General features: G+C 39.9%; 1 protein-coding gene across 4 annotated transcripts in view; it reads left to right on the top strand.

The window, feature by feature from the left end:
• The window catches only part of ADAMTS18 (ADAM metallopeptidase with thrombospondin type 1 motif 18), a 185,420-nt gene extending 167,193 nt beyond the window's left edge, over positions 1–18,227 (top strand). For all 4 annotated transcript variants that reach the window (XM_014942567.1, XM_014942568.1, XM_014942566.1 and 1 more), the window contains 7 exons: positions 1,721–1,862; positions 3,422–3,548; positions 8,046–8,250; positions 10,550–10,741; positions 11,109–11,321; positions 12,405–12,552; positions 16,178–18,227. In XM_014942567.1, coding sequence (XP_014798053.1) covers positions 1,721–1,862; positions 3,422–3,548; positions 8,046–8,250; positions 10,550–10,741; positions 11,109–11,321; positions 12,405–12,552; positions 16,178–16,293 — 1,143 coding nt within the window. In that variant the 3' untranslated portion in view covers positions 16,294–18,227. The remainder of the gene's footprint in view (positions 1–1,720; positions 1,863–3,421; positions 3,549–8,045; positions 8,251–10,549; positions 10,742–11,108; positions 11,322–12,404; positions 12,553–16,177) is intronic.
• The last annotated feature ends 6,866 nt before the right edge of the window (positions 18,228–25,093 follow it).

Here is a 25,093-nt window from a genome sequence, read left to right as displayed (position 1 = left end):
TATTGCAACCTGTTTTTTCTAACAACTCTAATGCTGGTGGACTTGAGGTTCAAGATTGAAAGTGCCTGTGGAACAGCTGTTTTAACAGAGTTGGGACTTTTTGCTCTCAGAAACTGGACAGCTTTCTAAAACCAAAAATTTATGTAGAAGAGAAATTTTCCTTCATTCAGTAAAAATAGAGAGGTCAGTAACCACTCTCTGATCTGTTACCTCCATAATCTCTTGGGTATTCCAAGGTGCTCACGAATGCATCTCACCTTGGATGGGTGAGATGAAAAATTTCACATTAAATACTTTAATTTTCCTGTGGTTGGAGGATCTTCTAATCTGAACCTTCCAACAAGAAAGCACTTACTCTCCAATTCATTTGGAAGTATTCTACCTTTTACAGTCCTAATTGCTCTATTCTCAGTTTGGATTAAGGTTCACTGACTGAAATAAAATCTTTGGCTACTGAGGATATAAAATACAGCATCCGTTTATCTTTCTCCTAGAAAAGTAAACATTATGCAGTCCAGCTCCTTCATGTGTTCAACATTATTGAGCTGCAGGTCATGTAAATTTTGTCTGAATTTTCACTGTCATGTGTAGTTTCTGTTTTCCAATAGGTACATTTTCAGAATACTTTAAAACCCTTGGCTACATTTCAAAATATTATTATATTTCTAGCTCTTAAATGACATAAATGCACATTTGTTGGTATTTCATGAAATCAGTTTATACAGAGATCAGTTCTGCCTACACGGATTGCTCAAGCACTCAGGTTAGATATCATGGGAACTTAACTAGTATTTTATTAGTATTTTGAATGGTAGTCATTAGCATAGACTCAAACTGCAGTTGAAATGCTAATGCTTATCAGAAAGCATATTTAGGAACTGAGATTAACTGCACCTGCTCTTTATATTCCCATGACCAGATCCATACTGGAGAAGATTTAAAACTTTAAGTAGAGCTCTGTAACTGTAAACTCTTGCACTTTTTCTATTAAGTTTGAATATAAAGGCACTTTGCTGCCAAAAATAGTTTCTAAAATAAATGTTGTTAAATAGACATTTCGCCCCAAATTTAGGTATGTGTCAGATGTTCATGCATCTTGCATTGATTATAACTCAGACTTGAAATAAATGTAGTGAATTTTAGGAAGTTGCCTATATGAAAACTGCAATATAATTCACCACTAAAATAGTACAACCCCTGAGAGCTGGGCTCCCAAAGTTAAATGCAAAGATTGTTATTATATTCAGTAATCACACCGTGCATAAATTTTCTAACACATTATGCTAAAATCATGAATAAAAGATTTTCCAGTCCTTCTTCCCTCACAGACACTCAGGGATGGGCCCTTTGCTGGGGCTAACACCGCACTGCCCAAAGTCTCTGCAGGTTTCATACCTACTTGAAGGCATTTCTGCCTCACCAGGACTGTGATCTAAAGGAGCGTTACGCTGAACCGTGCATTTCTGCACTCGTCTGTTACACGCCCTGCAGGTGTTAGTCCAAGGGAACATTTTGCTGTTTAGGAATTATTTTGATGGTATTTAGTTTATCTAAAAATTAGGTCTCCTGGAAGTTCTTTCACAAAAAGTTGTGTAGAAATATATTGTGTGTATCATGTTTAGTTCATCTTCCTTCAGAATGACAGAATAATTTTATTTTTTTTACCCCCTCCCCCCCTTTTTTTTTTTGTCTTAAACAAACCCCAAATACCCCTCCATAGATCCTATTACAAGGCAAAAATCCTGGGATTGCTTGGGAATATACGTTTTCCAAAACCAACAATGAAAACAAGACATCAGTCAAAAAGCACAGCTACTCCTGGGTGACGGTGCAGTCAGAGTGCTCAGCTACCTGTGGTGGTGGTAGGTAACTTTCCAATTGCCGATCCTTTTCTTTTTCACTTTTTTTTAAAGCATATCAAACAGTTCAGCTGCCTTTAATTTTGCAAATGTGTATCCATACATACAGGGGGTTACACCTGGTCCTTATTTTTTTATCTGACAACTTTATAACATAGATGAAGTACCTTCTACTTCCTTTATAGTAAAAAGAAATATCATGCCAGTCTCAATTTATGTCACTTGTGGTGACTCAGTCTTTTTTCTGTAGGTCAATCCAATGCACGTAACACCCTACTGTTGAAGTAATGTGGGAATTAAGTACGTGCTTTGATGTTGTTGTAATTTGGGAACATAGAAAGATATCAAATAACAAGTAAAATTTATCTTACCTGTACAGAATAATTGAAGACCAAAATATTGTTAAGACCTTTACTGACAGTTGCACCCTGATCTTCTCCCTGTTTAATTACAAATATTTGAGTTCTGCCAGGTCAGAGTCTGAAATTTTATATAAGCTGAGGATTTCTTATTACCATATTCCTCTAGGTATTTGCTTTGTGCAGACCATCTATTTGTTTTTCTAAATCCTGGATGTTCTGTCAGTGAAAATAATTCTGGGCTGTGATGAAAGCAGAAAACTGGCATGACAGAAGTCCTGCAAAAAGAATTGAGAATTAAAATTTTAGTAGCCTTTAAATTGGAACTGGGTCATATAAATAAGACTATATAGTGCAGTTGTCTTTAATACCAAAGAACAGAACTGGGTGCCCAAGGAAATGCCATGTTATGCTCCTGTACTGGTAAAAAAAAGTCCAGGTGAAATTCAGGAATATCTTGTTAGTGTGTTGTCAGGCTTCACGGCCTTGCAGCAAAGTGTTTATGGAAGAATGCCCCACCAGGAGCACTGCAGACATAAAATATGACAACTGTATTTTTCTTGCTTCCCTTTACAACAACGGGAGGTTGCAGCACGGATATAAAGATGATGGAAACAACTGTGTTTCCAAATCTGACTTGCTGTGCCCAATGAACCGTGTGTGAGGTGAATGATACGTCTCCATTAAAAGCTGAAGCCATAAAATCACCTCATCTCTGAGGGCATCTGTAGTCTCCTCTGTAATCTGTCCTGACGCTGACACTGGGCAGAGTTGAGGTCCAGGAATCTGCAGAATTCTGAAGTCTGTAAGGATGGACTGTAAAAAGTTGCAAAATGTTTTGTTGCAGTTTTCAAGCACAAGGAGAGCTCTCAGCAAGCGCTGCTACTTCCTGCAGGGAATCAGGATTTGAAGAATTACTGATTTTCGCTGGAGGAAGATTCTGCAAATATGCTGTTTATAACTAAAATGTTTCATCTGACTTCAACAGTACCTGTGTTACAGAGAAGGAAATTAATGTTAAAAACATGTTGCCAAATTAAATCCTATTTTATTTAGTTGAAGTCAGTGGAATTGTACCAAGGATGAGCTTGGACTTGTTTAGTTAATACTCTTCCCTACTACTTTTTCTCTTATATTTTGAGTGAATGTTATATTTTGAGTAAACATTTATTTTACTGTATTTTTTTTCTAATACTTCCACAGGACACATTACAGCAAAAGCAATTTGTTTAGAAGATCATCGTACACGAGTGAATTCCTCCCTTTGTGGCCCAAGGATGAAGCCTTTAACTGAAACCAAACTCTGCAATACTAATCCCTGCCCAGCATAGTAAGTTCTCTTTATTTTTGTACCTTTTCGCTGTGCCTCATGACTGAGTTTGCCACGAAAGAAGTCCTCTCCAACAGAGCTGTATACTCTGCTAGATGAACCCACTTTTATTCTGTAACATAAACCAGTAATTGTTTAAAAATGTAAGTTGTGTAGGCTTCTGCCCAATGATAATAACGGAGGCGGTATTTCTAAGGTTGCTAAGCGAGGCCTCCTGAGGTCTGTGTGCGGCTCTGTCACCGTGCTGGGGTTAGCTATGTGACACCGAGTAAATCTCAGTTACTTAGGGGCCTGTGCCGCCACCTTTTCTCACCTTGAATCAATAAGACCATTTCCTGAGTAAAGTGCTACTCCCCGTGTGGAAGCTTGGCCCCGTGACTCAGATTCCACATATTAGATTAGGTTAAAAGAATCTTGTGAAGTGTAATTAGTGATTTTTGGACAAAACGTCCCACAGGGTATTATATATATATATATTTACTGAGAAGAGGACTATCTAAACCAAATAAATCGTCGGCAATGCTCCTGGTGCCCACAAAAGCAAATATGAAGACATTGCCTCTGTGAACAATCTTATTTTCTAAAAGACATAAGAAAGGTGAGATGCAAAGGAAGACAGTGACATATAGATAAGCATTTAGAATCCAGCTGGTCTAAATCAATAGAACTCCTTTAAAAACAAGGGAGTTACACTGATTTATAGTAGCTGTGGTAGGGGTCCCTTGGTAAAAAAAGTTGTGTGCTCATATAATTAAACACAGTATTCTGTGCCTTAGAAATAAATGGGTAGATTTAAGGACACTTTGGCCATCTTTCTTCTGCGGATGTTTTCACTTTTGGATTCCCGAGTCCGCAACCTTAGCATTGCTTTAATTTTATACCAAAGATCAGAAAAGCTGTATTATGTTGGACAAGACATTTTGACTGCCAGAACACAAGATTTTCTAAAGCAATATGTTGAAAAAATTGTGTGCTTCTGTGAGAAATAGAGACAGTTGAAGATACATTGAAGAACAGAGGCAGGAGAAGGCAGAGGAAATGCAGGAAAGCTCTAGACCCGGCGTCATCTGCCGGTTTTACTCTGTGGTGATAAAAGCAATGGGTGGTAAAAGCAACTGGCTAAGCCCGTTCCCATACTTCATGAAATACCACATTTAATGGAGTTTAATAGGAAGCATTCCCCATCTCCTCCAGTCCAGAAGAGGATGGTGGGGCAAAGCAAAAAGATGTGTATGTTCTGCAGTGGCTTTGTTTTTACATAAAATCCATAGTTTGCAATATGTTGAACATACTGAAAAATAGTCCAGTAATAGTTTGGAATTTCCTGCAAAATTTGAAGATTACAGCAGAGTACACAAAATCCAAATGGCAAATTATACACTATGACCACAAAACGATAGAGATAAGGTTTAACTAATGGTAACATGTGACATGAGAGCCCCATGTCCCTGCTTCAGCAGTTTCTTTAGATCGCATTTAGCCACATGATTTTCTCAATACCAATTTTAAGTAATCTTTGTAGCCAAATACAATCTTCTCATTTGCGACTTATCTTCTGCCAGAACTATCTTTATCCAATGAACTCGGTATCGTGTACACAGAAATGTCCTGTCTGTGATGTTCCCAGGAGTCTGTTTAAGCTGTTTATGCTTACCTGGTGTTGATGTGGCACTGTTAGGATAGAAAGCTTCACCAAATTCATACTCGATTCTATTGGCCACACACAAGATTTCCATTTCTATTAAACAGAGATCCCCATGAATGGTGAACACTCAGTGATGTACCAGTCACTGAAAATGCTGATTATCCATTTTGACATGCAGTGCAATGCTTTCATGCTGAAATTGCTCTGATAGTCTTAGATTTACTATTTTAAAGCACAATTAATGACTTGAATGCTATAAAGAGTACAAAAGGAAAAACCATTAAGCCCCAAGCCACCTTTAGGGGAAAACAATTCAAGTAAAGAATTAATTATTTTTAAAATCCTTAGGATATATTAATGTATGGAGGATCTACGTGTAAGACCATGTCTTAAATTAACAGATTACCATTTGGCTGAGTGAAACTATGCCAGAATATCTCTGCCGAGCAATCTGCCCAGAAAGTCATGGCATGTAGTGTTTCCCCTAAATCCCAGACTGCCAACATCACAAAATGTAGCATTAATAAATTCCACAGAGGAAACAAAGAATGCTTAATAGGCAGCAAATAAAGCAAACACAAATATAGTCGGCACAATAGGCAAGGGAAGGAGGTGAATAACAGATGAGATACAAGCGTGTCAGTTTGTGACATAAAAGAGGCTCCAGACTTATAAAGGTCAGCGAGGAATAATTGCTGCATAAGAACAAAGACTTATTAGTCTGAGTAGGAACAAACTACTGTCCCAACGGTAAGAACACAGAAAGGCATCGTTACTGCACACTGTTGCTGGATTTCAGAGCTGCCAAATCTGCTCATAATTATTTAGTTATTTGAGCTAATGAAAGATACTCTTGGATTGCAGCCCAGATAATCTTGGAAAATGGCAGTTTACTAGACGACATTAAAGTAGGTTTATTGCCCTCTCATTTGTTAAGAGAGGAACTTTCTGGGCAGCTATGGTGAACAAACTTTTAAAACGCACACTTTTGGTTATTCTACCAATCACTGATGTCAGAAACATCAAGGTGAACTAATTAAAAGTTGTAAAAGGGATTAAAACTATAACTTTTTTCCCAGAAGTCTGCATTGCAATAGTCCAAATATTTATAAATCAGACAAAAAGGAAACTTCTGACATGTTCTGCAATTACATAACTACTGACTTTTCACATTAATATTTCTTTGTCCTGAAATTAGCGCTTTTTATATTTCCCACTACTTTTGGCAGTTACTGAAGTTACTAGACGGAGAGTTGGGATTTCTTCTACTCCCAAAGGAATTTTTCCAAAATACGCTTTTAATCTATTTTTTAAAAATTAAAATTAGCTTTGTTTTCAGGCAGATGTGAACAGAGGGGCAAATGGGATGCTGTTCATCTTTCACACAGTAAGAAAAAAAACAGTTTCCTTGTCACTACAGCTGTATGTGTATGTGAGCTGCTGCTCCAGCGGTCACGGGGCTGTGAGAAACCATGGGAAGCAGGACAGGCCAAGCAGTTGGATTTGAGACAAGACCCTTTTCTGTGGCATAAATTCTTAAAAATTTGTAAAACTGCCGTTTTAAAATATGTTTAAATTCAGTGTTGGGTCTTTGAATAAGAGTTCTCAACGAGCAATCATTTAGTCATTCATAATTTCCTTTGTTTCTTCATTTCTGTTTTCCTATCTTTTGTTATTTATGGTCTTTTGTTGCAAGGCTTCGAGGACAAAGACACTTGGTTGTACTTGTGAAGTGTCCCACAAAGGCTGGGGTCCCACTCAGGGCCTCAGTCATAGGAATATTGAGCAGCTACCGACATTGCCAAACTGAACTTAATCCTAAGAATTGGCAATAAGTTTTCAGACTTTGTGTAACTTTGGTGACATGATGCGTAAGTGAAGCGTGTCTGGGACAGTATAGATTTGCCCAACAGCTTTTGCTGGTTAAATTTCCTGTTTTATTTAGATTCTACAGCATCTGTCTGCCAAATTTATTAGTCTGGGGACATTTAAATCTTCCAGACACTAATGACAGGGCTGCTGATTTTAGCAAGCGAGTTCTTTTTGTGAACAGAGGCCAGTGAGGTTTGACATAAATACCAGTGGACAGCCCCACGCCAGCACTTGTCGCCCCGTGTGAGTGTATCGACGCACAAATGCACTGGGAGGTACACGCTCGGCTCAACCGGCCCCTGTTCTTCCCCCACCACAGCAGCTTCTCCCTCCTGCCAGCTGAGGTGAATCCTCCTCCCCTGCCCCATCTTCTGAGAGAGGTGTAAAAAGGAAAAAATGTACCAGATCTTGGCAGAACTTTCCAATAATCAAATCTTACAAATTTACAGAACTCTCCATCTAACTTTGGCCTCGGGTCTGTTAGTCTGTTTGGAGGTCTCTTCAGCAGCTAAAGTGACAGAAGTGATCATCCCACCATTTCTTTAGAAACCAGTATTCTTTTCCTGGTTTAGAGAGGTTTTTTTCAATGAAAAATGTAGGCATGGTTAAAAAGGAATGGTGATTTGTTAGCCAGACCCTTAGATCGTCCACATACTCCACCAGCCTCAATGGCAGCATCTCTCTGAGTCCCTGTGGAATTCCAGATTCATAGGCAAGCTGGTTCTGGCAGATGAAAACTGTAAATAAGTAATACTAGTTTTTCTAGTTGTGTGACTTAGATTTCATTCTTTGCTTTGTGCTTTGAAGATAGATCTGTAACTAAGGCTTTTTGATTGCCTGGGCAGATACCAGAACATCGGGAGATCAGGCCAAGCAGAATTCCTGAATAACCCCCATTTGATAGGTGGCTCCTATGTATTGATTTTGTAAAGCTAATTGGACTCCTGTGTTTCTAACACACATTTTCTTTCACCTTTAAGCTGGTCAGCAGGCGAATGGAGCGCGTGCAGCAAATCCTGTGGAGGAGGGCAACAGAGCCGTGTCATTCAGTGTGTGCAGAAGAGGGCTTTCCAAAGGGAGGAGGTCGTGGCCCACGCGCTGTGTCCTGTCAGCACCCCGACACAGCTGCAGATGTGCAATAGTCAGGACTGCCCGCCCCAGTGGAGCCCCGGCCTATGGTCTCAGGTAATCTGGAGATAAACTTACATTTTTTGTCTGCTGGCATAATGAAAATATTGCCCAAATTCTGCTCTAAGAGAATAGTGCACTTTGTGAACATCAGTATTTTGCAAGTGACTCAGTTCATGAAGATAGTATGTAAACTGTGTATATATTTTAACTAGACTTCACAAGTGCTCGGACAGGGCTTGCTGGAAGGGGACACGTGGTGTCATTTTTGGTACATACAAACAGATGGATAATTTATTTCTGGTCTCGTAACTTAAGGCTCTATCAATTCTTCAAAGCCATTAACCTCCCTCTGAGGTTACTTCCCAGCAATATGAGCTTTTCTCAGAGATGACAGGCAGTCAAGGAATGAAGAAATATTTGGGGTTAGAGTTGCATATTGATGCACACACATATGTGAATTGTGGGTTGATAAATTTGTGATTTACACGTTCACTAATCCCTTCTGTGCTTTTTGCCTTTGCTGGAATAACTATTCTACTGCAAACAGAGCACTGCTGCAGTTAATTGCCATGAGGGGCATGAGGCCCCCGGGCAGATTCCTGTGTGTACACACCCTGCTTCCCAAACCTGCAGCTCCCTGATGTTAAACCAGCCTGGGCTAAAAAACACACATGGGCTGACACCAACCACATCTCTGCTCTCTCTTTCACTGCTGTGGATGCTGGGACAGACTGGTAATCTAAGGATAAATGAAGTACAGGGAAATACGGGATTTAAGAGCGAGCTGACAGTACACTTACATCAAAAGGAGCTATGTTATTTTTACTTTTCCATCCTCATTTAGTGAGATTCATGTCAGATTCAAATTTACTGAAAAATCTATTAGATCTGTGTATACTTCCTGGTATTGTTACTCTTTAGGAGTTACTCAGGAACATCGTGACCTAAGCATTCCCCACTGAGAAGCACAGATTGCCTCTCCAGGGGAGTGCCCTGTAATGTACCATGACCAATGAGTAACTACTCAGTAGTCCATCGGAACAGAGTTTTAACACTCAGACACTTTTCTTCTACTGTATGTGAAGGAAACATTAGTGTGGTAGGAGATGATAAAGATCAGGTATGATGGTTAGATACTTAAAAAGGAAGAGCAAAGTCTTTAAACAGTCACACTTTCAAACTTTCCTTCCTCTAAATTAAAAAAAAAAGAACATTAAAAAATCCATTTTCCTCCTGTTCAGGATGTGCACAGTTCAAGTTGGAATTTTCAAATAAGCCTATGAAAATTAAGTCAGCAAGTCCTGCTGAAATGGACTGACCAGGCCTATTGAACAAGTTAGTGAAGATTTTAAGATTCAGCTGAAAGCTGTTCTATCACAGGCTCAAGGGAGTTAAGAGGGAAAAAAATGCAAAATACCCAGCCTCTCTACACAAATCAGAGTAATTTTAAATGAAAGGAGTTTTTTGTTTGTTTAGGGGAAAGATTAAAACCATTTTCAGCATGAGATATTTCTGTTGCATCCTGAGTACAACTCTGCCTTCATGGAATCTTTTGAAAACATTTGTTTGATTTAATACAGGCAGTGATAGTGCAGGATTCTGCCTTGGAATGTGCCCTTTAATTATTAGCAAAAAGAAGAACAGTTCAAAGAGGATGTAAGAAGGTAGAAAGCTGGCAGCATTATTTTGGGGCTATTTATTTCTTCATTTCATCAGAAATGGCTCATTCCTGCAGTTTGTTTTATGCTACGGCAAGGAAAACTGTAGATGCCTTTTCAACTGAACCACAGTTCAGAAATGTGTATTTATTCACTGGTGACTTGTCGTAAGCTTCAGTTGTAATCTTGGCAATTGAAGTATCTTCAAACCATTGTCTGCATCAGACTCTTGTAGTGAGATGCGTTTGGTTATGCAGAGATTCCCTGGGTAGTTTTCTCTGCCTCTATCTCATCCCTCTAGGCCAAGGTGAGGACAAAATAACAAATAGCTGAGAACATCTTGCCGTGGGAGATGTTGCGATGGGAGGTTTAGGACCAGCTTTCAACTCTGCTGTCCGGGGAAAAAAGCTCCCAACTCCGACTTACCTCATCTACGGAAGAGAGATATTACTTATCTGTTCTACATGGGGGCTGCAAGAGTTCATAGTTTACATTAAGAAAACACTTAGAACAATGTTTTAGAAGTGACATACAGATGTTAGTGTTACTTAATTACCAATAGAATTTCTTATACACTTATATAGTAATGGCAGCTACACAGCACATTAGCCATGGTTTTTATGCTCTGCTGTAAAATACAAATAATGCCAATTTTCATTTCCTCTGGTTCAAATGAGCATTTCTTTCCATCGCAGTGCTCCAAGACTTGTGGGAGAGGTGTTAAGAAACGGGATGTCTACTGCAAAAGTACTGGTTCTCCCAAGGTTAAAATCTTGCCTGAAAGTATGTGCAGCAGAGACCACAAACCTGAGTCCCAGCAGACCTGCGTGCTCGGCCGCTGCCCCAAGAACGACCGACTCCAGTGGGTGATTTCTTCCTGGAGCGAGGTAAAGCAGTGCCGTTACAGGACTCCCTGCCCACCTTTGGGTTGGAAACGTTGACTCGGGGACACACACAAACCCTGTGGGGGAAAGAAAGCTGAGCTGTCACTTGAAGATCAGGTGTTGTAGGCAAACCACTATAAAAGCAGAGTTCTTTATATCCAGATGTAGTTAGATGCACCCCGATGTCTTTCTTTTTCATGACTTTCACTGATTCAAATTTCAGTTTACACATTATGGAACATGGTCTTTGTGGGGTTAGGTTTATAACGCTTTTGTAGTTTCACATAATTTGGGGTCTCTTGCACAAAGCATATTCTCCTTTATCTGAATATGTTTCTATAGATTTAATAGGCATGCTCTGCCTTTGCAGTGTTCAACATCCTGTGGCCCAGGTGTGCAAAAGCGAGAACTGAAATGCGGTGAGAAAAGCACCCACGGCAAGTTGATCACCTTTCCTCAGAGGAGATGTAGAAACATCAAGAAACCAAACATCGACCTGGAAGAAGCCTGTAACAAGGGAGCCTGTCCATCCCAAACGCTGTATAACATGGTGTCTGGCTGGTACTCCTCACCCTGGCAGCAGGTAGGAATGGGAAACTCTCACCTCCCAAGATTAAAAGATTAAGCTACCGAGATTAAAGCTAAATCCAGTTTTACATCGTGCTGTAGTCGATGGTCCGATGGTATGGAGGAGGTATCACCAGTGCTAACAGTCCACAGGTGTCTCCTGCACATAGCCATTTCCTAAAGAAGGTCACACCACTCAGCCACTGAAACATGATGCAGCTGGTCCACATCCATCATGTACTTTGGTGCAGCTCATTTCTTTGTCCTGAAACTGAAGAATGTCACCTAAAAATGTTATTCATGCTCGAGAGGCACCACATTCCATGCTCATTTTCCAGCACTTTCTCCGAACTGCACTGTGGTTGAACTATTACATATCTACGTGCACAATGTATTTGAGCATCTGCACAGATTGCCTGGAATTCCCTAAATACTATGATTAATTACGGGATCAGTCTGTATTTGTTTCTACATTCTTGCAAACAAGCTTCTGTATTTCTGGAACTTATCTGCTTTATGAGTCACATATCAATGAGACACACACTCATTTAATAACATTTACATGAAACAATGTATGTCTGACAATTGTAATCAGATGAAAATGATCACATTTATCTTAAAGACAACTTTTCATGAAACACATACAAGTAAGGCTTATTCATTTTAAAATACTTCATAGATCTTCCTGCAAACACATAGTGTTTTTCCCCAGATACCGCCATAATTGTGGTTCCAGAGGGAGTTTTATCTCTGTTCAGAAAGCAGGATTGGGCCCAGAGGCCCAGAGTTCAAAAGAAATCAGTGCAGACAATCAGGAACAGGTTTTCTAAAATGTTCAGTTTCTGTCTCCATGCCTAAGTAAGGAACCAAATTTTCAGCTGAGTCCTTAAATAACCAAACTTTTGGGAGGGAGAACAGATGCACACGTCTTTGAAAAGCTGGTCCTGATGGGGATTGCTGAATAGCAACGCATCCGATCCTGACCTCTCTCTCTTTGAAAGTCTCATCCAAAGCCCCTGAAAGTTCCTCCTTTGGCTTTCACAGGCTCCCAGAGAGTCTCTATAATGAAATAAGGCTTTTACTTTCTTCCTCTCCACAGTGCACAGTAACGTGTGGAGGGGGAGTGCAGACCCGGAGCGTACAGTGCCTGCGCCAAGGGAGACCAGCTTCTGGGTGCTTGCCCCATCAGAAACCAGCAGTCCTGAGAGCCTGCAACACGAACTTCTGCCCAGTCCCTGTGAAACGAGGTAAAACACAGCTCTACGTGCTGCAGAAGTGCTGGCTGCTTAGAACTCTAGATCCCTCAAAAATCACCTTTTCCACTCACACCCACTGAAGATTAGTATTTGGCATGTTCCCTCATGAATGATTTTTTTCCCAGGCTTTCCAACTTCACAGTTATTTTCTGATACTACAGCATCTCTCTTCTCAAAGTGAACCCTCTTACAGCAGATTTGAGAGTGTAACTGACACAGGAGATTTAAAAAAAGGGATATGTTAAAAAAAAGTATGTCAGTAAGTTATGCCATTTGGTTCTGAGCTGTATCTTTATACTGCCTTGTTGAATAGCATAGAAGCACCCTATCCTGGTAGTTTTATGATTAAAATTAGCAACTTTTGAACTAACCAATAAGAATTTGCCATTTATTTTTAGTCTTTTGAAGTCTGCCCAAGCTTCAGATTGCACCCATATCCTGGGAGTCCAAAAATGCTTTGTCTAGAATTTACTTCTCCTCTTCCTGATTCTGATCAGTGTATGACATGCAGTCAGGGAACACGATGTAAGCTCTGTCCCCAGTTGTATGTTTTGCAGTCCTAGAGGAGCAGGAGGAGCAAGAGATTTTGTGTTGCTGTGAATGATGGAAGGGAAGTTCTCAGAACCACCACAGAGAGCGAGCGGTGCTTTAGCCCCATCCCATGTATTTGCTTACAAGCTGGTTACACTTTGTGACTCCTTAACTGCGGGGAAAAAAGCTCATGGAGGTCCAGGTTTGTCCCATATAGCACAGTTATCTAGGTATGCTAAAGCACTTTAAACATTAACTTTCAAAATACCTTACATTAACTGTCTTGTTACCATTTTAAAACCGGGAGCTGAAAGTAACCTCTATAAAACCCAGGGGGAATTGGAAGAGAAAGGTGGTAATGGAGCTGGGAGCAAAGGTCAAGCTCCTGCATCTTGTGAACTGACATTAGCCAAGCCCCCCCCAGCTCCACCACCCAAACCCTGTAAATCCCAGTGCTATCTTAACAGGCCGCTCTGCTGCAGGGTATCCTACTGGTGTATCAAGGGGATGTACCAATCTGATACTGAATCCAAACAAGGATACATAGATGAAACGATCCTAAAAGGGATACATAAATAGTTCTTTAAAATAGTTCTTTTAAACATAAATGTTCTTAACACTACAAATTAACCTTCCCAAAAAGTTCTGCTGTACTTTGGGGTTTCTGTATTACATCCTTTTCTGTCATGATACAGCAAGCACTTTTCTTTCACCCCTGCCTTCCTCCACTGTATTTCATGTCTGGAGTAATGTCTGCTATTAATTTTGGCCTTGGCCTGTTTCTCTCTCTCCTCACATCTGCAGGAGCCCTTTCCCCTTTATTATAACTGGGTCGTCAGGCTCTAGAGATCAATTATCTCCTCACTGCTCTCTCACTTTCTGTCTAAACCAGCAAAAAGAGAGGGGACCAGCTGTGCTGGAATTACATTGAGGCAAATCAGTCTCTATTATCAGCCACGCAGCTCCGGCTCAGTGATCACAGGCAAGAAATTAATGTTTCAGGGAGAGTTTACACACTTTTCTCAACAAACTGGGTCATTTTGATCCTCTGTTAGATGCAGTTACGGTCACCCTAACTCCTAGTAAATCCAGTTGCTTAAAATGAAAGAAAATTTAAACAACATAGAACTGAATAAATAGCAATAAGGAACTGACAGCCTGATCCACATCCACTGAAGTTTGTGGGACTCTTTGTGTTCATTCCAATGGTCTTTGGATTAGGTCCCAAGAGTACAGTTTTTGGCCATACCTCTGTAATGTCAGCATTGCACTCTGAGCTTCAAAAGGAGCATAAAGATTTATTAACATTGCCTCCCAGTGCTTATAAGTGGTTTTAAACAGTAATTCATAATTTTTGAAAATTTACCCTTCCACAGCAGCAGAGCTTCTTCCTGACTTTATCAGAACAGCTTTCCTCACGTTGTGCTGTGTGTGTTCGTCACCCATTGTCTGCTTTGGGTCCTCCCCACGGCACATCCTGCCTGGTGCCCATCCCACTGGGCAGAAAGGGAACGCTGCCGCGGGGAAAGGATGCAGGCACTGAGCTTCCCAGTCCCTGCACAACTGTTGATGTTCAAGGGCAGTATCTTCTTTATGTAACATTAACATTTACAGACAGGCTTATGTTTTTAAAAACAGGAATAAAACGGCATCTTTGAAAAAAAAAAAAAAAATTTATTAAATTCTTATTCACTCAAGTAAATTTGAGGGTGATAAAGCTATACAAAAATCACCTCTGCCCTCATATAAAAGGCAATCAAAACAAGCAAAGTGGTGACTAATCGAAAAAAGTTCCTACAGAGAGATGGAGATGACTCCTGGCCCACAGAATAGGCAGAAGTTGTCTGTGCTGTGTGAAGGAGCATTTATCTTCTGTGACTCAGCTTTGCTGATCTGAGAACGCAGACAACGGTGGCTGGATTTTTCTTCACTGTCTCCTTGTAAATTCCTTTTATTGACCATGTAAACAGTAGTTCTGAGAGTCGAAGGGAATCTTTTCCCATGCTCACAGGAGATTTCAGTTTAGCTATAAATTTTGCTAAACCTCATTTAAATGTCTTACTGCGCTCTCTGACATGGTGAATTCGTTTATAAATCATCCATATGAATCATCACTTTGCTCTTATGAAGAAACACAAAGCATTTACTACAAAACTGCAGAAAGGCGCAGCTATGAGACTTTTTAAAGCAACTGGGCTGTGTACATAAACAATCTGTACATCAACTTGAGTGAAATAAAATCTTAATTGAAAAATACGATTTATTTGTAATTAAAAGTCGAACTTTTCAGAACCAAACATTGTCAGTCCACTGCTTCTCCCATTGCAGTTAATTAATATTTCACAAAAATCCCAAAGTCGTAAAAGCCTGACTCACACCACCTGACCTAAGTGTCTAAGAAGAGATTTCTTAGGCTCCCTGGATAGTCTAATGGAGAGCACTCAGTGCCTCTAGAAAGTGTTGGAATACAATCACACAGTTTTCCTGAACTTCAAAGTGTGCTCTAACTTTTCCAATTCTAAAATATTTATTATTTCTTTTTTTCATTTAATTTTTAATCTTTAGTTTTAATTAGCCACTGACCCTCCTACTGTAATAGCTCTATCTCTATCAAATTAAAACGGATAGTCTAATGGAGAGCACTCAGTGCCTCTAGAAAGTGTTGGAATACAATCACACAGTTTTCCAGAACTTCAAAGTGTGCTCTAACTTTTCCAATTGTAAAATATTTATTATCTTTTTTTAATTTAATGTTTAATCTTTAGTTTTAATTAGCCACTGACCCTCCTACTGTAATAGCTCTATCTCTATCAAATTAAAAAATTTATCTCTTAACATATCAAACATTTTGTAATAGCTCTATCTCTATCAAATTAAAAAAATTGATCTCGTAACATATTAAACATTTCTTAACAAATCAAAAAGAAACTGGTATTTTTGAGATGAAAGTTAGTGCATGGTTCCTGTTCTTTCAATTGACTCACCCATGGCATTTTTAACATTACCAAATGTGCAGAACAATTGCCTCGCTTGTAGACTTGCTAAAACACAGTCTTACCGTGTTGCTTGGATTTCTCTCCTTCAGATGATCCTTCTTGTGTGGATTTCTTCACGTGGTGTCATCTGGTACCCCAGCACAGTGTCTGTAACCACAAATTTTATGGCAAGCAATGCTGTAAATCATGCACGAAGAAGAACTGATAGCAGCGTGTTATCTGAACCCTTCAGTGACAGGATTCTCTTCTTCAATTTATGTTGGAATTAACTTTGCTTTGAGGCAAGACACGGTGCCACATAAACCACTGATGGAAGAGACAGTTTTTTCGAAGGGAATGTCTGAGGTACAGTAATTGTTGGATATATGTTGAAAAAGAAATGTTTCTTTCTTTTTTTTTTTATCTGCTGACCTCACTAAAGTACAGGGTACTACGGATCACTTGAACACTGAGACTTGAGGGGCAGTTCTTCTTTTTATAAAAGTGTCATTTTGCACTGTCATATGTTATGAGGAAGAAATTAAGGCAAGGAAGCCTTTTCTGGCTAATTTACCAGAATGCAAAGCAAGAGAGATTGGGAGCTGGAGGAGGAAGGTTCCAGCATGGCAGCACGACAGGCCCCACTACCAAAAGCCTTTCATATTTGTTTATGCTACGATGGTGCCAGGGTAAGGCAGCTGTTTCCTGCCGCTGTCGCAGAGGGACACTGGGACGGCTGTTGGCTGGAGAGCGCGGCGTCACTCCTGTGCCCACAAGAAGTAACTAGTGCACTACAAAGAGATATGGTGCTTCGCTGTTAGACTTGCTGCTGGAAAAGCAAGTTTTGCATCATGCTAATGTTTTTATTGTTTTGAAGAATTAATTTTCTGCTTTGTGTAGAAACTCAGAGGTGGTTAACTAGTAACTTGAAATGTATTCCTCAAAATATTCAGCGTTAGAATATTTGGACTTTTAATATTGCTGTGTTACAAGTAAAATAGAATTTCATATTTCAACTAACTCAAGGAACTCAGACTTATTGAGCTCAATGGTTATGTTTTCAACTTTCTAAGGTCATTAGATATGTAATTTTAAAATTTAAACTTGATATTTTAAAGTAGTTTTTTTCAGAAGCTAGGTTGTTTGAATGCCAAGATACTGAAGAATGTCTTCCTTTTAATCTCAAATCTCTCTGCAAATTTTGATCCAGCCTTTAACCACAGGAAATAACAAGAATATTACAGTCCATTAATTCATGCTAAATGTCTCTAAATAGTTATTTATTCACACAGGTTATATGAAAAAAAAAAGAGAAAAAGATAAGTGGATGATTTACTCTAACCAAATAAAAGTTGATTCTATTTTTATACATTCTCCTAGTACTTTTATTTAGTTCAGAATCCACCAGCAAACAAAAGAAATGTAAATGTAATGATATTTGTAATCACTCAGTATTGAGATGTGCGGTGACACTATACAGCAAATGGTACAATTTAGAAAGTTTCTGCATTGAAAAAACCCAACCTTTTTGCCAAACCCATCCAGAGACAGAGCTGTGTTCTACTGTAATTTTCTGGGGAGTGCCTACGAGGGACATATTTATCTAATTCCACCCAATCCCACAACTTTGTTGATGAATGTAGTTCAGTTTTACTGTTTTTTTAAAGTATCGTTTCAGCGTAAGATTAGCCAGCTCAGCACTAATGCCAGACAGTGGTCACTTAAAATTAGCAGTTCCTTCTGCAACAATTTAAATTAAAAACATGTATTCTGTGATACTCTAAGAAATGATGATTGGAAACATATCTCAACCTACACCGCTCTGTCTTGATATTGGACGTTGTGTAATTATAACCTTTTTCCTAGTAAAACTACAAGGGTTTTTTGTTTTGTTTTTATAATTGTGTCCTTTTTATTATTTGATGTAAAATAATTAATTTATTAATGCATAGCTTTTCCTTTATATTTCTTTGCTCACTTCCGTAAGTGACAACTGAGGAAAGAAAATGGTAGTGTCACAAAGTATGAATTATGGTGTAAAAAAAGCAAAAAATATAAGTGTAATATTTAATTATTTTATAAGCTTTGTAATAAAATACTCTGTTTCATTATATTTGGAATTCTAAAATTAATGAATAAAATATGGAGGTTATAAGTAAATATCAAGTAATATAAGGGGTGTATTCATTCACTTGCATTTCCATTGATTGTCCTGTAGTATCTTTAAGTAAAGCATTATCTGGCTGTGCTCAGAGCCCAGGCCAGCTCTGAGGAGGGGTAGTGACAAAAGCTACACAAGAAAGGCCCCTTCTTTGGGGCAGTGGAACTTTGGGCGCCACAGCTGAGTGTGACCCCTGCCTACCCATGCCCCCACCAGTCAGGCCATGGATGGGTTAATATTGGCGGGGACCCCTCAAAACAGTGGATTTGAGTGTTAACAAGCCCTTATGATGAATGGGATGGAGGTCACTCCTTTCAGGCACTCAAAGTCAGGCGTATGCGCTAAGGTCATGTGAAACTCCTCTACTTTTGAAGGTTCCATTATACTGGCAAGTGAGGAATGTACGACTGATTATTCAACAGAGTGAATATATTGCAGTTGCCTTTTAAGAGCAGAAGATGTTTCTCATTTGAATGAGTACCCTACCCCTGCAGCAGCTGCCATGGCCTGTGCCCATTTCAGGCACAAAAAGGCAAAATGGATATAACTTCATGGGTTTATTTTTGTAACAACACAAAAGGTAAAGCATACAAAAATACAGTTGCCCCTCTGCCACGTGCAAGACAAAACTGACCTCTCCCTTCTCTCCCCAAAGACAGTGGAAACTTGTGTATCACGGAACCAGCATGATTCTTCCTGCCTGTGGAAGGTGGTTGGCAAGATAAGAAGCCTCATTTGACATCGCATTAGGTTTTACAGCCTCTCCCCCCTGCATGGGCACACTTTATTTTTCTATAACTGACTCCGCTAAGATATTTCCAAGCCAATCCCTAGTAGAGACTATGCTGATTTACTGGATCATTTCATACATATATATATACACACACACACATTCTGTAACATGTATTTGCTGCTTTTCCCTTCGTTCACCATCACTCGGTTCTCTGACAGCAGTGAGCTATATGGAGTATTGTTGATAGGAAATACTGGAAATGCTTCTGGCTTGCAGTCTAATCTAGTAGGCGATAATGAGCAATAGATCAGTCTGCTCCTGAAGGATTCCCAGCAAGCGCTCTTTTGAACATGATTGGGACTAGTGATTTAGATAATTAATATGCCCGCACAAGAATTCAAACTCTAAACTGCTTTGTGTTCTGGGCTAGAATTTTGGAATTAAAATGAACTGACGGTTGTCAGTGAATTACAGTGTTGGAGATGGATGTTGAAAGAGGAAATATTGCATAAAGATGTGCTATTGTGTGGTTGGATCAACCCCAAGTCCACAACTGTTTTATGGCTGAGCCCTTACAAGGATATTTGGTATACAAAGCTTGGCAATTTTCTAGAAGTATATTGCTGCAAGGCTCACTTTATAAAGCAGAATGGGGTCTTTTCACAAAGGAATAGCTCCGTTTCCTGTAGTCAGATTTCATCACTCAGGTAAAGGATGCATCTGCCTAAAACTCAAACAGATATTTAATGAATGGCTTGATTGTGTAAATCAAACTCAACTATCTCAGATGCCCAGAAGACATGAAATGTTGGAGACAGATGAACGTTTCGCTGCATGTGGTTTTATGGTAACATGAGCCACTTCCCATATTTCCCTTATTTTTCAGCAAATCCTATTCAAAAGCATCAATAAAATAAATTAACATTATTGTTTCTATTGTAATAGAAGTCCAGCCTACTGAGTGACTGGGACCCCATTGTGTACAGCACAGTACCCACGTCATGAAAGGCTACAGTCCTGAGCGTACAGCGAGAGACAACAGGAAAAGAACATGTAAACAGGGAGCCCATTGTGATTGGGAGAAAAGGTGCTGCTGCTGGCTCAGTGGCTGCCTGGACACTGCAGAACACTTCAAAGGCAGCTCTGTGCAGATAAGATCTGAAAGAGCAAAATTGAGGAACTTTATCTTGATTCTGTTTCAAAGGCAAATACTACCATCTGAGAGGATGGTAGAAGGAAAGGAGTAAGGAAGCTGGGAGATGTGGAACCAGTCAAAAATGACGTGGGTTCAATGCTGAGTCCTCACCAAGACAGCGACTACCACGAGAGGAAACTCATACAGAAGAATCATTCATACTGCTAGCCTGGCAGTTAACAGGGCCTACAGAGAGGTGAGGTTTTGGCAAGGCAGTAAGTCTTCTTTCCATCAAAAAACAGTTCTGACATAAGGAGATACAGCTGCTGGAAAACACCTTCAGCCTCCCAGCTGGGCAGAACTAGAGACAAAACCTGATTTCTCAATTCACAATGCAATGTAGTAACATCAAAACCAGTTTTCCTCATGCTCCCTGAAGAAAAGCATCTATCATGGGATCTATACTTCAAGCTACTAAATATTTTATGTACTTTCTGTTCAATGAGTGTTCAATCATGAACATTTCAATTTCTGGATTCTGCTAATGGAGGCAGGAACTGTCAGGTAAGCCCTAACTGCCAGGCTTACTGTCCAAGCGTTAAATCAAGCTATTGTCACCACACATTTCAGCCTTAACTGTTATGTACCTACTGCAACTTAAGACAGACCTTTAGTACCCCTTACGTGACTTGGGCTGCCAATTTATTATATCCTGTTGTGAAAATGTTCACTAATCCTTTCATAGCAACACAGGAGAGCTGACATAAAAGTTCATTCAAGAAGAATATGAAAGGGTTTATAATGGAAATGTTACTCATGAAATTCTTACCTATGGGAAGCAAACATTTCAGAGAAAAACATATGCAAGAATTCCCTCTTTGGGATCTTCACCTTCTCATATCACCATAATATCTGAATTAGGGCTGTCTAATAGGAGAAACTCACTATCCAAAGAGATCACCCCACTGATTTTTCCCCAAATGATATCAATAGATAAACCCTGCAGAAAGTGCTTGCAGATTATTCACTGTATTAATGATATGTCACTATTTATCCACAGGAGCTGAATAAGAAGTTTCAATATACAGATCATTATTTCACCCTCCACAAAAAGATACCCTGCTTCCAAATCCATTAAAGGAATTTTAACTTCCAAAGAGTTTACTTTACTGTTCAGCACCCTCCATTGATAGATAATATTTTAACGGGATCAGAACATTTCATTTCTAGCCAGAGACATTGCCCGTCAGCAGAAAACTCATCAGCTCAGACTTTGTAAAAATACACTGCAAATGCCAAGTTGCCCAGAACTGCCATGACTTTCTCATTCTTGTCTTTGCTGGTGTGTGGGGAAAAATCAACCAGCACAGACAATAACAGGCTATAAACACAGCTCTCTCCAATTAAATATAGTATATACTTCTTCAAACTCTATCATTTACCACAGTTTAATTTTGAGGTTTTTTAGTGTCCACTTCCAAAATACTAGTTGCAAAACCAAAATTGTACATAAACAACCTGGAACATCTAATTTGAATAGCATTCAGATACTGAGTGAGCCTGTTGGATGGTATATGGGCTACTGTGATACACATCTACCATATTACATGTTCTGAACTCAAATTGGCCTTGTGCCTTGCGGCCAGTTACCATCTAATGCTGACTCATTTTTTTCGTTCCTCAATTGCAATAGAACTTGTCATGAAAATCATGAACTTGTTACAAGCTTATTGTTCCGATAAGCCACCAGCTTGCCCAAGTGTCAGCCTACTCATCTCTCACCAGACTGGACCTATGCTACATCAGCCACACCGACTCAAATGCGTACCAGTGCAACTCTCAGGGAGCTGATACAAAACACTTAACTCACTAAGACACATTTAACACCTGGCACGCTCATCAGCCATTGTATTTACTCCTTAGCACAGTGATTCTTACCCTAGAGCTTACACATTTTTGAGAATCCTGCTGACTTTCACCAGTCGTATCACTGCTCTTAAGGCAGAGCTAAAGGCCCCATGCCCCCGCCGCAGTGCAGTGTTCCAGGTCGGATGGGAGCACTGGTGAAAAACCTTCATCTGGGCTAGGGAACTGAGAAACCAGAAGTTCACAGACCTGCTGAGGTTGCTGCCAGAGCTATAAATTAAAGTTTGGGATTAACAGGGCTTCTGAGCTTTGCCCTGTTGTGATCAACAATTGTGAGGGTGAAGAGAGGCCAGACTGACTTGCGTTTTTGACCCACTCTTCAGTGTCTCTGCTGGTCTTCAGCAGGGACCAAGAATGGGATTTTCATCTTGAAGCATAACTTGGAAGTACAAAATAGAAGGGAATCTGTCTTCTGGCTGACAAAAAGCAGAGAAAAGATACTGCACAGGGTTTGCCAATATTCTCTTGTTCTTGGTTGAGTGATTCGCTCACTCTTCTTTTACAACCAGTGCTAACTCTATGGTCAAGAAGGAGGAGTTTTTCTCAGCCAGTTAAGATCATCTGGACATTTTCAAATACATTCCTAGTATTATTGCACGTATTTTAACTTCTTTTACAATCTCCTTGTGAATTTCCAGGGTTTGAGTCTTTGACCTTTTTGTATTAAGTCTGCTGTAAGGTGATAGATAATGTTTTTGCAACTTCTTGTACTTGTGCCGGGGAAGGGGAACAGAAGAGCAGATACTCTTTTGGCTCATTCCAGACTCTGCACCTATGACATAGCAGTCTGTTGTGCTCAGGGACTGGATTTGATAAAACAAATCACTGATTAATTTGGTTAAACAGTTAATTTTATTTAGGTCAGGCATGGCTCACACCTCATGTCTGCATGAAGGCAAGCGCAATGGGGCCCTTGTGTTGACTGGTACCAATAACAGCACCGATCTGCTGAGAGACCAAGCTCTCTAGCTCTTTTTTTTTAATATAAGGCACTTAATTAAGGTGGAAAAAAAACCCCAAGTATTTTGTATATGCTATGTCATCTTATTCAGGAAACAGCCAGAGTAAAGCAGTTCCCCAGCTTCCTCGATTACACAATCGCACTTTGCCCAGGATCAAAGTACTTCAAGAACTGGGTTATTCTTGGTGCTGTTTTTTTGTAAATGCTCTTCCTTGAGCTTCTCATTAACCTTCTGAACCTCATTACCTACTGGATGGACCCCAGCCAGCACCCTTCAACTAGCAAAGGACTCTTTGAAAGGAGAGTTTACACCTCAGTTTCCAAATTGTGTTACTGTGGCGTAGTAACGATACAGAGGAGGAAGGCAAACAGGGGATTTGCCTTTCTAAAACCAGCAGTCGATTAAAAAATAAAGTACCAATAATGTGAGAATCATACAGTCCCAAAACTTTCAGACATTTTGGCACATAGCTCTGTCTCTCTCGGACAATTGCATCCCCTTTTTCACTGCTTCTCTCCTCCTGTTCCAAAGCTCCCCCCTGAAGCCATCGGGGGGTGGGGAGCAGAGTGGGTTGTGAAGTGTCTTGGGGTAATCCACTCTGACAGGGAGCTCTGCTGATTAAAAGTTATGGCTTTGGAACAGTAAAGCTCCCACTGCTGTCCATGTACAAGTTGCTGCTTTCTATTTAAGCCTTAACAGTCACATCTAATCAAGAGAAAATAAGGACGTTTTTATGAATTCCATGAGAAAAATTCCCCTCAGGTGTAGGCTGCACGGTTTGATCAGCTCCAGTATCATGTTTTAGCGTTTCATATTAATCCCACGTATTCTGAGCCAAGAATGCTAGCTTTCCTACTCGCCTGACGCCCAGGCAAAAAACGCTTTGGCAATTTGTTATTATTTCAGCTAAACTTGCAATATGCAAATGAAGATTTATGGCAAATGAAGGCTTAAAACTATGCATTTATCTTCACATGGAAAAGGTATCACGTAGTTGCAAGGTGCCAAAAAATACCAGAGCTGGGCAGAGAACAAGCGATTACAACTCCCAGAAGGCACTGGAGAGTTGTACATCAGCATTCTGCGTCCTGATGACAGGAAACAAACTATTTCACAGTCTGAGATTTTCTGGAAGATATGGAGCTGACCCACCCCTCAGACCAAGTATCTTGTTTCAGTGTTTCCAACTGCAAATTGTTTAAAGTGTCAGGTAAATCTACGTTTTTCAACAAGGCTAAACTAAACAAAAAATTATTGTTTTATGGAATGTAAGTATCCTGTTGAAAATACGGTGATGGGAAAAAACTGATTAAGTACAGATAACAGTTATATTCCCTACTATTGTCCCATCCTCCCCCTTGTTTCTCCATGCACAAGCAATTAAGATCATTCCCAGCTGACTCAGCTTTGCTGCAATGACATGAAGGAAGGAGACAGATACTGCCTATTCCCCATCTCCTCTTGCTGGGGCAGAGCAGAGGAACACAAGCCATGTAAGTAAGACTCAGAGGTGCTCTAGAGAGATGCATTCCTGTGTGGTCTTATTCCCTGCTTTATATTCTGCAGTACCAAAGACAATAGGATGACACATGGACTGGAGATGGATCCATGCATACTTTCCTTCATAAGTCAGGGTTTCCAGCAAAAAGCATTGGAAAACTGAGATACGTGCCCAAAGTTCAGCTCAGCCTGAGCCTTGGGGTCCAATTTTCGTCTCAATCAGAAATAATTTCCCTTAAGTTAAAGGATTCATAACCATGCAAAATCAGTGCGCACAAGCCAAACTCAAGCCACATCTGGTAAGAAGGACTTCAACAACAAGAAGGATGCTAAGTGAACGGCACATATTTTTTTCTCAGTCTATCCCCTCACACACAAACCACAATTTCCAGATTTTGGAAGCTGCTTTGCCTCACTCCTCCAGCTTACAGCAAGAACAAACTAGCCTTAGTTAGGCACAGGCTGCCTTATTCCCTGTTTTTACCTAACTCCTATGAATACTGTACAGAATTTGAAAAACTGGTGCTGCAAGGAAGTCATTCAAGGGAGACTTGGAATTAGTTGATATAAATTGATTAAATTGATTATAAATTGATAAAGTTGATATAA

This window comes from Calidris pugnax, unplaced genomic scaffold (genome assembly GCF_001431845.1).
Source record: "Calidris pugnax isolate Ruff unplaced genomic scaffold, ASM143184v1 scaffold28, whole genome shotgun sequence".
Taxonomy (NCBI): Eukaryota; Metazoa; Chordata; class Aves; order Charadriiformes; family Scolopacidae; genus Calidris; species Calidris pugnax.
This window is presented reverse-complemented; position numbering and strand designations above follow the sequence as displayed.